Source organism: Engraulis encrasicolus, chromosome 13, assembly GCF_034702125.1.
Source record: "Engraulis encrasicolus isolate BLACKSEA-1 chromosome 13, IST_EnEncr_1.0, whole genome shotgun sequence".
In the NCBI taxonomy this organism is placed as follows: Eukaryota; Metazoa; Chordata; class Actinopteri; order Clupeiformes; family Engraulidae; genus Engraulis; species Engraulis encrasicolus.
In genome coordinates this window covers 17,269,536-17,281,773 of record NC_085869.1, presented here as the reverse complement: position 1 = coordinate 17,281,773, position 12,238 = coordinate 17,269,536, and the positions used below count along the sequence as shown (strand labels likewise).

At 41.7% G+C, this 12,238-nt stretch overlaps 2 protein-coding genes across 3 annotated transcripts in view; one reads left to right on the top strand and one right to left on the bottom strand.

Moving 5' to 3' along the window:
* Positions 1 to 532: 532 nt before the first annotated feature.
* fancb (FA complementation group B) lies at positions 533 to 9,629 on the bottom strand. Its single transcript, XM_063213295.1, has 9 exons — positions 9,490 to 9,629; positions 7,523 to 8,508; positions 6,799 to 6,951; positions 6,587 to 6,682; positions 6,232 to 6,360; positions 5,652 to 5,830; positions 2,998 to 3,443; positions 2,384 to 2,630; positions 533 to 1,497 (listed from the first exon to the last, which is right to left on the bottom strand). Exons 2-9 carry the CDS (start codon positions 8,447 to 8,449, stop codon positions 1,038 to 1,040), a joined length of 2,637 nt encoding a protein of 878 aa, XP_063069365.1. The 5' UTR covers positions 8,450 to 8,508; positions 9,490 to 9,629; the 3' UTR covers positions 533 to 1,037.
* The window catches only part of mospd2 (motile sperm domain containing 2), a 24,102-nt gene continuing 21,042 nt past the window's right edge, over positions 9,179 to 12,238 (top strand). The window contains exons 1-4 of one of the 2 annotated variants that reach the window (XM_063213297.1): positions 9,179 to 9,259; positions 9,950 to 10,007; positions 10,366 to 10,521; positions 11,663 to 11,749. In XM_063213297.1, the coding sequence (XP_063069367.1) occupies positions 10,407 to 10,521; positions 11,663 to 11,749 (202 nt within the window). In that variant the 5' untranslated portion in view covers positions 9,179 to 9,259; positions 9,950 to 10,007; positions 10,366 to 10,406. Of the gene's footprint in view, positions 9,260 to 9,495; positions 9,858 to 9,949; positions 10,008 to 10,365; positions 10,522 to 11,662; positions 11,750 to 12,238 lie in introns of those variants that run through there. The other variant, XM_063213296.1, reaches the window with a different exon arrangement.

The window sequence follows — 12,238 nt, the reverse complement described above, 5'->3', positions numbered from 1 at the left end:
CCATGGTCCACCATTTTGAATTTCCAAAAATACCCATTCTTAGTTGCTAAAATGACTGTACTTGGACCATACTAGAAAATATTTGTTTAATACTTCGTAAACTTCCATGTAAAGATCAAATTTGGCAATAGGCAGCCCAATTTCAATAAGCAGCATAGTTGCAGTACCTTTTTTGACCATTTCCTGCACAGTGTCCCTTTAAATATTTAAATATTTTCTATTTTTATTATTATCTATTTCTTTCTTTATTTATTTTTCATTTATATTATTTATATTTATACATATTATTTTATTATTTATATTTATTTCCATATCAGCCCACGGGACGTATGGAAATAAAAAAGAAATTCGTACCTTACATAAAATGTGTTACTGATGCATGTTTCTTTTTGTCCTCTGTAAGAAGACCACCATCAAAGACACATTATTTCCCTGCAGGTGTTAACCTGGAAATTGGGGAGAAAAAAATCAATAAGGTGTGAGAGAATCATGAACGTTTTCCAGAGGGAAGATACAAAAGATACAAAGCAAATACCGCCAAAAGCTTTATTCTAAAACACAGAAACAAAAAACAGAACCAAAAGAGCAAGAGCTTGTTATGAACAGTGCAAGTCCCACAGGGCTTCACACGCGTAATACACAGACAAAAGCCATCTCCAGATGCCGGAGGGCAGGAGCGTAGAGTGTTTCTGTCGAATGCCACCAAAATGTTAGAGGTGTGAACCCCCTTGAGAAGTTCAGCAGAGGGTGCGGTAACAGACAGCAGCGTGTTATAGTGTGGCTCCGCAGTCACGCAGACTCCCCCGAGGGCTGGGGGCGTTGAGGGGTGCCCTCTGTCAGACGAAGGCGGTTTCAGTCTAAAGTCATCACACATTATGAGGGGAATAGACGTGTCTACAAATGAGCCTGAAAAAACAGTGCAGCCGTGGTTGACTTGTCAATCCCTGCGAAAGTATATCTGGAAACAACATGGAGGAGGTTTTGTGTCGCAGGTGGTGTGAATCCCCCTGAATCTCATTGGTACATACAAGGAGACATCACTGAATAAACACAGACCTGACCTGCCTATCCAGAAGCACGTCTATATCCACCTGTAACTGCTCGCGTAGAACTCTCTGGACCAATATGTGATACCGGTCCACGGCCACTAGGGGGCCCGACCTCCTGTTGCTCCCCTCGATATCCCTCTGCCACTCCTCTCGGCGCCTCTGGAGCTCCTCAGCTGCCAGTTCGCCTGGGGCTCCAAATCCAGATGCCGTCGGCGCCATTGGCCCTGCACTGCCCCGCCCCTGCCCCTGCCCGCCCGGTTGTTGCCCATTGGTAAGAAGGGACGACAGTCCATCTCGAAGGGCCAGCACCTCCTTCTCCAGGGAGCGCGCCACTTCCTGACCGCCGCGGCCCTCTGATCCTCCCACCTTCCTCAGGGGCTGGACGTGACAGGATGCCGGCAGGAAGCCACACAGGGAGTGCAGGAATCTAAGCAAAGCCACCGTGCCACTGGAGAGAGATATGAAAAGAAAGCAAGCCAACATAAGTCAAATTCACCATGAGATTCACAAGCTGGGAAAGGTTTGTATTACTGTCTGTGTTGTTGTATTACTGTCTGTGGACCATGTCTGCAAAACACCAAGATGGTGTTGTGATATCTCACAGACATACTGTGCATACAAATAAAGACATGATATCACAGCATAAAAGTATAATAACAAGCAAAAGCGCATTACAGCATAGAAGTATAAAGCTCATTATGCCTAACTGCAAAATCAAATCTTAAAAGGTGCACTGTGCAATATTTTTAGTAGTTTATTTCCAGATTTCCCACTGTCCATTCACAAATGTTACCTTTTTAACAAATACTACTTACCAGCATCATTAATTTCTAATTCTTCATTGTGACTGGGAAAATTGCATTTTACATAAATGAAAAGGGGGATCTTCTCCATGGGCCACCAATTTCCAGAAATAGCATTTTTAGCTGCAAAACTTCCCGTCCTTTGGTCATATTAGTAAATATTGGTTTATTATTAATTAATATTCATGAAAAGATCGAATTTGGCAATAGGCCGCACAGTTTCAATGAGCAGCAGAGTTGCAATACCTACTCTGGCCACAGTCTTACATAGTGCACCTTTAAGTTTTTGTTTTATTTGTTTTGTTTTAGTTTTATTTGTTATATGTGAATGTTTCGATGGTGTAACTTCAACATCAGCTGATTTAAAAGCATGTCACATATCAACATTCATGTGTTCTCATTCTCTGATGAATACGCAAGTTACATCATCAAAACACATCAGGTAAAGACAAAACTTTTACATGTCTGAAACAGAAGAAAACTTGCAGTCACAACCTAATTTCACTCAATTTGTAACAGCTAGTCTCTGACCTGCAATAGACAATCAGTTCTCCTAGGAAGGGACTCTTCTGTCGCCAGTGGAAAACCATCACAGCAGATGCAGATGCTCCTGTGGGGTTGCACACCAGGTACTGGGGACTGGACTTGACCGTCTCGCACCCCAAGGCTTCCCGCAGCAGCTGGTCCACATCAAGCAAGGTGTGGTCCGGGGAGGAGATCTGGAGAGACCACGACTCCAATAACGCCAAGAGGCTGAGAAGGTCCTGTCTTAATTCATCTGAAAGAAAAGATGATGATAATTATTAATATTGATAATAGTAGTAGGATTAGATGATTAAAATAGAATAAAAAATAACAATAGTATTAGGAGTTTAAAATAATGCAGTATAACTGTTAGGTGTTAGCAGTGGCTGAAGTCGTTTTCACATTTCTCATGTGGAAATACTTTTTCAAATTAGAACAGCACAAAATCCAAAGCTCATTGAAGTGATTGAATAATGATTTCCTACAGTATTCCTCAATGATTCCTCCACATCCCTCAAGTCACCAAGAAGCACACCTCAACAAGAATCCCATTTTGATTGCACACTAATTTTCTAAATGAAAATCTGTGTGAGGAATACAATGTTGTTGCTTGCTATTACCTTGGGAACCATCAGTAGGTCTTTGAAGCAAGAGAGGATGATACAACCCGCGAGTCACATCTGAGATGCTGAGGGAGACCATGCCACACAGAAAGGCCTTCTGGGTAGGGGGGCCCTCGTCAGTCGCTTCTTCAGCCTGGACATAATGGAGCACCACCGAACATTTTACAGAATCGCCGGTCAGGAAAGGGGCCAGGTCACAGGCGGCAGTCAGCGTTAGTTTCTGCAGGTCACGGTCACCACTACTACTACTACTACTAGTACAGCCCCTGCCTTCAGTAGGGTTCAGTCTCTTTCTTTTCGCCACCGGCTCCGGAGGAGAGGAGCCGTGGGTGTGTGTGTGGGTGTGGAGCCAGTGTGCCGTGCTCTGGGTCTGGATAACTGCGGGGATGTAGTATCCCTGAGCAGCATCAACCAGCAGGGAGATGGCTGCACTCTTCAGGAGTCTGGACAAATAAGCAAATAAACACACACACACAAAAACAGTATTTAGTTGCAGTGCAAGGAAAGATGTTCTGTTCCTTTTCTTGTGCAGACATGCCCCTCTATAAAACACAGTATATGACGTGGAGGTGGCACTGTCCCCGTAATCTGTGAGACATCATGAGTCCTGCCAATCCTCATCACCTCGCAAGCTTCACTCCTGACCAATTACAGAGACACTCGTGTGACGGCTAAGGCGAAGCATGCAAGCAAGCCAAACTAGCACTGATTGCAAGCCACCAGCCAAGGGGGCCCTCATAAGAATACATAAATAAAGAAATAAGCACAAGAGCTCAGGCGACGGCTGTTGGAAACACAGTTACCATGGTGACGAGAAGGGCATGTCACCATGGAGCCTTTTTGGGATTTGTTTTCCCCAAAGAAGGACTCTGTCTGCATATTCACATCACAACCCTTGCCTGTATGAACACTCCACATACATTGCCCATCAACGAGCAAAACAAGATGACATCCGGTGGCGCAACGCTGTTGCGATCCAGGCTCAAGAGCTCCATTTCTTTATTATTATTATTATTATTATTATTATTATTATTATTATTATTATTATTATTATTATTATTATTATTATTATTCTTTGCTATGTGTGATCGGATGAGGGGAAGACCATATATGTTTACTTATGTTTTTTTTTGCTTTGGTCTATTCTGCCATGATTATTGCTATTTGTGTTGTCTATTGTGTTGATGTGTGAAATTTGTGAGACATTCATTGCACACAGTGCCCAAGAAAAAAAATCTCTCTTGAAGAGACAATAAAGGCTCATCCTATCCTGTTCTAAGAAATTACAAGCACAATTTGACAGAATGTCAACTGAGGAATATTCATGGTTTCTTCATTGTTCCCTGACTTAGAGTTCCTTCCAACATATGGCATCAGACCTGCCTTGCTGTAACATCTTCTGGATTCAGTTGCCTCTGTCATATCCATCAACTGGAATATCAGTTTAGCAAAATATCTAGAAACTTGTGTATTTGAGGACTGGCAAATAGACTATGTGTGACTGTAAACAAAGACATTATCATTATCATTATCATTAACATTATCATAGATTGATAATTTGTACAAACACTGTGTGCAACTGTATACAAAGAGGCGTTTTTTTTGCAGGCGCCTTAGGCTAAAATGGGTTAAATGAATGAGTTAATTGATGAATTATTAATTAGTACTTGGATGACCACATTTACTGTGTCACATGGATGAATCAGAGGAGAAAAGTATCAAAATGAAAATGTAAACTTTTCATTGAAAAAAAAACAAAAAACGTTGACGCTCCTGTAGGTCTCCGGCTCAGAATTACGGTAGTCTGTCAAACTTTTTTTGTCGCCAGAGAGAAACTGAGGGGGAAAATGATGTGGAAGCAAGAAGTCACCAGAGCGCAGGCAGGGCAACAGCCAGAGTGGAAAGTGACAGCTGGCTGATGAGACTCATATGAGCCATGCATGATTGGACACAATTAACAACGAGCGAGGGCCTACTACGTATATCATTATCACAGAGTTGGGGGCCAGTGGTCTGGTACAGATCAAGCTAATGATTCACACTCTTCACTAAACAGAAACAAAATGGAAAAGAGTTCAGTTAATTACCACCAAGCGATTTGTAATGAGATGCTCTACACAGGCTTCTATCTGCGGAGCTTAAATTGATATTTGGCTCACAATGCTCATAAAGACTGGAAAAAAAACTGTCTGCTAAGATGTGTGTCTCTACAGCCTGATTGGGGAGTAAACAAAATAGTTATCATGGTGTCAGACAGACACAGAGAGACACAGACACAGAGAGAAAAAAAGACATTTGGAAGCCGTTTACACTTATATGGATATTTTTGAAAACACGTTAGTTTTGGCTTCGCGTTTACACATAAGCAGAGGTTTAGAAAGTGCATTTCAAAAATCTGGTTTAAAAAAAGATCCCATTTAGAGGGGCAAAAACGCACCCGTCACAGTAGCGTTTTCATTTTTATCCAAATGTTGTGAGCCCTGAGGAAGGTCAGTAGACTGAAAGCTTGGCTTCTTAAAAAGAACACAAAGAGGATTTAAGTGTGCAGACATATTTCTTTCTATTTTACCCAAATGTTGTGGAAAAATTGGCATTTAAAAATATCCAGATACGTGTAACTAGCACCTTAAGGAGATCATTAGAGGACCTACATGTCATCCCGTTTCGTTAGCGAGACTCCCACCACTAGGCGTTCATCCATGATCCTCTGCCATAGCGCGTCCACCAGGAAAGGCGGTGGGGCTGGCTCTGTCTCTATCTGCATCCTCTCCTGCGGCTCTCCCTCCTCTTCCTCACCACCAGCCTCCATCCACAACGACACCAGGCCTTCCTATATGCCACACATGAAAAATAAAAACACACTTTTATCAATAAAGTGTTTTTGAATGCTCAGAGACTCATCATAAAGTATAAAACTAGTTCTACTACTACTAATAACAATAATAAATAAATGAATACATACTTTGTACATAAATTAAGAAAAAACAAACATGTTAGCTGGAGCAAAGCACAAAATCTGCTGGGTGTATCAATTCCCAGCTCATATACCGTACAGTTGCAGAGTACAGTGTTTCAAGGGAACAAAGAACTGACATTTTGTATGGCTCCAATAGAATAGTGCTGTGCTGAACAGAATTGTCACGTTGCCGCGGGTGGATGGAACAAAGATGCTACGAAGAAACACAGTGGAGTATGGGACATGAAAGAGCAGAGGAGCGGAGGAGTCATGACCTGTTCAGTCTTTGATACAGCGTAGTCTCTTCCTGACACCATATCTGACAGGGCATTGGTGGACTGCAGAAGAACCCTGTCTTTGACATCAAGATCTCTCTGAAGGTCTTGAAGCAAGGTCAGGCCACTCTGAGGATCAAAGCAAAAAGAGGAGGACGTGAAAGTGGAAAGAGCAATGCTGTGAGTAGAGAAGACTTCTTCTCAATAACCTTACTTAGTATGCACAACTTACATCGCTTAAAAAAACAAGCTTGAATTGCCAATATGTTGACGACGTCATTGTGCTATTCTGTGAATTATTCATTACAATAAACATTACATATACATATATCAGTAAGAAAATGACAGGACTTGCCTGTAATCTGGATTCTAAAGCCTGCAGAGTACAAAGGTAGTTTCCTTCAGAAGCATCTGAAGTTTCGAATTCCTCGCTGGTCTCACTATAGCCGTGCTGAAAAAAAATGTTCATTCAGTCAAAAAAACAATATAATATAGTACCATCTATCCAGAACGTGTAGGCCGAAATCAAGTAAATCCTACTAATCAAACAAAAAAGATTTTACTCACAGAATGCACTGTTCCACAGAGATCTGTCAAAATGAAGTTTGCTAGCGATTCAGGGGGATTCTGGTCTTGCAACACCAGAAGGACCTGGTCTGTCCCACATCCGACAAAATCATCAACAAGCACTGAACTCATGCCAGACCAATGTGCTGCAACCTAAGGTAAACAAGCATCAACTCATTTCAGATACACATATTTATCCCTATGCAATACCTACGAAATACCGATTATACAGTATGTAGAGGAAAAATCCAAAACAAAAATGGCTGAAAGGTCCACATGTTTCGTTCATTTTATTACTGTATACTGTACATAAGACCGTACCACACCTGAGATGGTGAATTCAAACCAGCCAGAGGATAGCTCAATTACTCGTCCATGAAATCAATATTTTATTATAAAGATATTCAGTAATCCCTATTCATATAGGCCTACCCGGAGAATTTCATGTTATTTCCTGTATGTATTCAATAGCAGCTTTAAAGTTGATGTATTCTTCCATTACATTACACTAGGCACTTTTATCCAAAGCGACTTACAATCAAAGACATAAACATAGATACAAAGTGCACAGAAAATACAAACAACAACGTGCAGATGCCAAGTAGGGTAAGTGGTTTTTTTTGTACATTAGCACAGTATGATGTATGCATCAGATCAAATAAGTACTTCGACACTGTCAGTTTTTAAAAAAAAAAGTGTATCATATCATTCCCAGCTATAGTACCTGAAAGGTATCTTTCCACACTGCACACACATTTCCATGGTTGAAAGAGATCAGGAGTAGGAGTCCACTGTTTCCAGTATTGGCCATCTTGATGCTCTCAGGTTCTTCAAATGGCAACTGGCAGACCTCTTTCAGATCCCCATTCTCAAAGCAGACCAGCTGCTTTCTATTGGTGGCTGCCAGCATGGTGACTTCTAGATGCCCTCCGACCTCCACCGCAGAAACAACGCAAGCACACTGCACCACGGAGCCGTATGCGTTTGGCATAATGCATGTTCCATCCAACACCTTTCCATCCTCAATGGAGTATGCTACTATTTTGTTTTCTTTTCTTATGTTTATGCCCTGTGGAACAATAGCTTCTTCTTCTTCCGCCACATGTGTTAGTGAGCCAAAAACGATCAACTTATTGGACAGCTCTCCCAAAAACACAACCGGCGACATCTGGACAGGAAGACTTCTGACTTCACCTGTGCAGGCTGATGCGTAGTACACGTTGCCCTCATGCCTCCACATGATGGTGGGGCCTTGGCATATTGAGATGTCATCTCGCAGTTCATACTGGGTGCTAAACTTGACATGCAGTTCTGCTTTGGTGGGGCTTGTCAACGTGATGAATTTGTATCTGTAACAGGAGCTTTTCTGCTTCCATTGTCGGAGCAAGATGCAAGGGACCACCGTTTTCTTTCTCCTGTCAAAAGCTGTAGAGCAATGTACCACGTCTACGTCTGCGGAGCTGTCTTTGTATATAGTCGTGTCACCATGTAGCGAGGAAAAACTATTGGTTTCCCTGGTGAATGACAGCTTCTGACAGATGAGGTCTGACTTCACCTGCTTGTCCCCATCTTGATCTGAGTATTTGCATTGAAAGAAAAGAATGTCACCATTTAAGGTGATCCGCTTTGTGTGTGGTCTTCTGGGGGTCATCACAAGTCCTTAACAGAACAGACACAGTTCTGGCCCCACATGCTCTTTACATGCATCATCTGAAAAAAAGAGAGACAGAACAGACCATGTGTTTAAATTGGACATGCATGCAGGTTTTCTTGCCTGGTGCCATGGTCAGTAGCAGGGCAGGATTAAAATGTGTGTGTGTTCTAGGGGCCCTACTGCACATTTTGGGGGCCCAAAACGTAAATCTTCCATGGGGCCCACTATTTTTAGTAGAAAAAACAGAGACAGAACAGCATAGAAAACATGTGTTTAAAATGGACATGCATGCATGTTTTCTGGAATAGCCTATGCCATGGTCAGTAGCAGGGCCGGATTAATGCACAGGCTAGATATGGCTGAAGCCTAGGGGGGCCCCACCTGACAGGGGGTCCCCAATTGGCTAAAAGTGAAAATCGCAGAATTGCAGATGTGATATTGAAAAAAATAATTTACAAATCGTGTTACTCCTCTCCACTTATTGGCAGGTATGTTATCTTTAAATCCTTTTCCTCGTAATCATATTGCAAATTTTCCAGGGTGGTGTGTGCACAGAAATCTGCAGCCTAGGGGCCCCAGGATGTAACACTTTCTTCCAATCAGAATCAGGAGTGATTAATTGGACTAATCCACTTTGCGCGTCTTTGGGTGATGATGATGATGTGTTGAATCAGGTAAGAACTGATGTGATAAGCTTGATAACTGTGGCCATGCAACGAGAAAACAAAGGATTTGTAATGAGAGAACACGTAGTCTAATTCGCTCACAGAGTAACATGGTGAAGATAAAGATCACCAGAAATGTGAGGTATGTCCTAAATTATCGCCTAATCTCAACAGTCAGTCTAGGTAATTGGTCGTAGATGTTCATAACTTTATGATGCCATGTCTAGTGATTAGCTGGTAACGCTTACATTAGCTAAATAGAGAACTGTCCATACAGAATATTACACCTAAATTAACATTCATTTCGAACAAAAAAAAACCCACAATGGCGAAGTTACTAGTTAGGTTGAGTGTTGAGAACGGAGAACTCACAAGTTAGTTGCAGTAGATGACAAGAGACATGTATGAGTCTGAAGTGAGAGCGCGCCACAATCTGTCAGGGGGCTGAACCTTTCACTGTATGTGGGGGCCGACCAAAAAGTGCCTTTGAGCGACAACCTTTTTCCTTCTGCATACAAGAACGCGAAGTTCTGTTTGGCAGAAGTATCGCCGCAGTTTCGCATGAAGTTTTTCGTTCAGTGTTTTGGTCAGCTGACGTCTGGGTGACTGTTCGCGTAGGATGCAAACTTCACCGACCGCTGTATCCCTAGCCTAGCAAACAGACTCGTGACAGAAAGTAGCACAGCTAGCCAGTCTGAGCAACAAACATGGCGGAGGAGGGCCAGCCTGAATCACAGCAGGTAACTTAACATAGCATTGTCAACTCAAACTCAATTTCAACGTCTTCTTCGCTGTAGCACGATGTGACATGTGTCTTTGTTTTTGTTGACAGAAACCGGAAAACAAGATCGAAGAAACGCGACAACGGTTTAAGAATGAATATGTACAGGGTAAGAATTTTAGCTACTCCAACTTCCTTGCTAGTTAGCTAACCACCTACTTTGCTGTCATTGTTGTCAACAACACTGTGCTATATGTAACTGAACAAACTCGCATGACGTGTAGCATCCAGTACAATGCAGAATGTAAACGTCCCTCATTTATGTAGTTAGCTGATTGTAATCTGCATATCTGCTTGTGTTCAAAGTATGCTGTAGTTCTATCTATCTCTGTTGGTTAAGTTTACAAGACAGGTGGAGCATGGCAGAAAGTGTTTTGATGACCAACCTGAACGCAACTAGAGCTCTACATACAAATAAAATCCAGGACTGTCACTCCAGCACGTTCACTTTGCTTTCTTGTTTACAGATTCATCAGACAAATATGATCCCAGAGATGTGGACCGACTCATGAAAGATGACAGTGTGGTTGAAGGTTATCTGACATGGAGGCAGGATGTTGTGGAAGATGCACTGAAAATGATTGATGAAAGTTTTCAGTGGCGAAAAGAGTATACCCTCAATGGTAGGCTATGTTGACCCCTCCATACCTACCTAGCCCGCAGCCATGAACCACTTGAAATAGCTTTACATGGTGGTTGTTGTGAATGTCTGGTTGTTGTGAATGTCTAGACTTAGACTTAGACTTGAACTTTATTTATCCCCGAGGGGAAATTTGTGTCCCATGTTGCTCTGCTTAGACTTGGTGATGGTATCTCTGGTGTCTTGTTTGTGTTAAAAACAGAAATGATGACTTTCTGAAAACGGCACAGCAATAGTAGCAGCATTGTGAAACATGGTACAGAGAAGTTCCTGTGCCTCTGTCCACATAAGCTGTGTGTGTGTGTGTGTGTGTGTGTGTGTGTGTGTGTGTGTGTGTGTGTGTGTGTGTGTGTGTGTGTGTGTGTGTGTGTTTTGTATTCTATTTAGATCTAACAGAGCGCCTCATTCATTGTCCTGCTCAGTTCCTGAATTTGGCCAGTGCCGCCCTTTGCTATGTTCAAAGCAGTTGGTTGCTAAACAACATAATCAGCATGTATCACTACATACAGAGGTGTCCAAGCGTACTTGAAAGAGATAAGTACTAGAGTACTGGAAAAAGATAACAATTGGCACTGAGGACCACTAAATTGATGTATTAAGTAAGCTTACTTCCCTGTAATATAACATTGAAGGTACACTGTGTGAGATTTTTAGTTGTTCATTTCCAGAATTCATGCTACCCATTCACTAATGTTACCTTTTTCATGAATATTTACCACCACCATCAAATTCTAAGTATTAATTATGACTGGAAAAATTGCACTTTTCATACATGAAAAGGGGGATCTTCTCCATGGTAGCTGCAAAAATGACTGCACTTGGGCCATAATACAAAATGATGGTTTATTACTTAGTAAACTTCAATGAAAAGGTCAAATTTGGCAATAGGCGACACAGTTTCAATGAGCAGCATAGTTGCAGTACCTTTTTTGACCATTTCCTGGACAGTGTACCTTTTAAGTATGATAAGAAGGAAAATGAGTATTTTAAGAAAGTTAATTTGGCTGATATGGTAGTCACTATGTCACTGTATGCTACCTGATACCTATGGCCGCTATATTGGGTAACATCGATGTTTTTTCTTCAATATGTAACCAAATTTTTGTCCTTTATCTACTCTGTAGACCTCACCGAAAGCAGTATTCCAAAGTGGATGTTTGAGACTGGTGCTGTTTTCCTCCATGGCTACGACAAAGAGGGAAACAAACTGTGTATGTATGCCGGCAGCATTTTGTTCTTATTCCTATGAAGACAAGGTGATCAAGCTAAGGGACACAGCTCAGTCATCATAGTGAAATGTATCTCATGGATAGTCTAATGAAGACATATATTCAGCAAACCATCGTCAGAATTCAGCTGTTGTGTTAATAGCTTTGATTGTTACGACAGGGCTGTCTAAAGTGCTAAGAAAAGATGTGCAGACAGTTTTGTACACAGGGTTGTTGTATTTCTATTGCATTTTTCAGAAAACATGTTCCTTGTTTGCCACCTCTCTGCTCACTATTACAATGTCATGTTTTTTTTCCCTTGCTTTAAACGGCCCCTTACCACAGTGACCACAAGCTTGCCTGTGAAAGTTAGTAAGCAAGTTTATGTAGATGACTTAGAACATAGACGATCCCCAATCACTAATAGAAGGACTAGATATTTCCTTTTTTTATCATGTGGTTGTGCTGAGTTGTTTGTGCAATGTCTGTTTC

Bases quoted from the DNA above. Each gene is read 5' to 3' on its own strand.
- fancb (XM_063213295.1), bottom strand. From the start codon at position 8,449: ATGACCCCCAGAAGACCACACACAAAGCGGATCACCTTAAATGGTGAC. The intron at 6,683-6,798 runs GTGAGTAAAATC...ATTTTTTTTCAG, and splicing joins TCTGTGGAACAGTGCATTCT to CACGGCTATAGTGAGACCAG. The intron at 1,498-2,383 runs GTCAGAGACTAG...ATCTCTCTCCAG, and splicing joins GAACTGATTGTCTATTGCAG to TGGCACGGTGGCTTTGCTTA.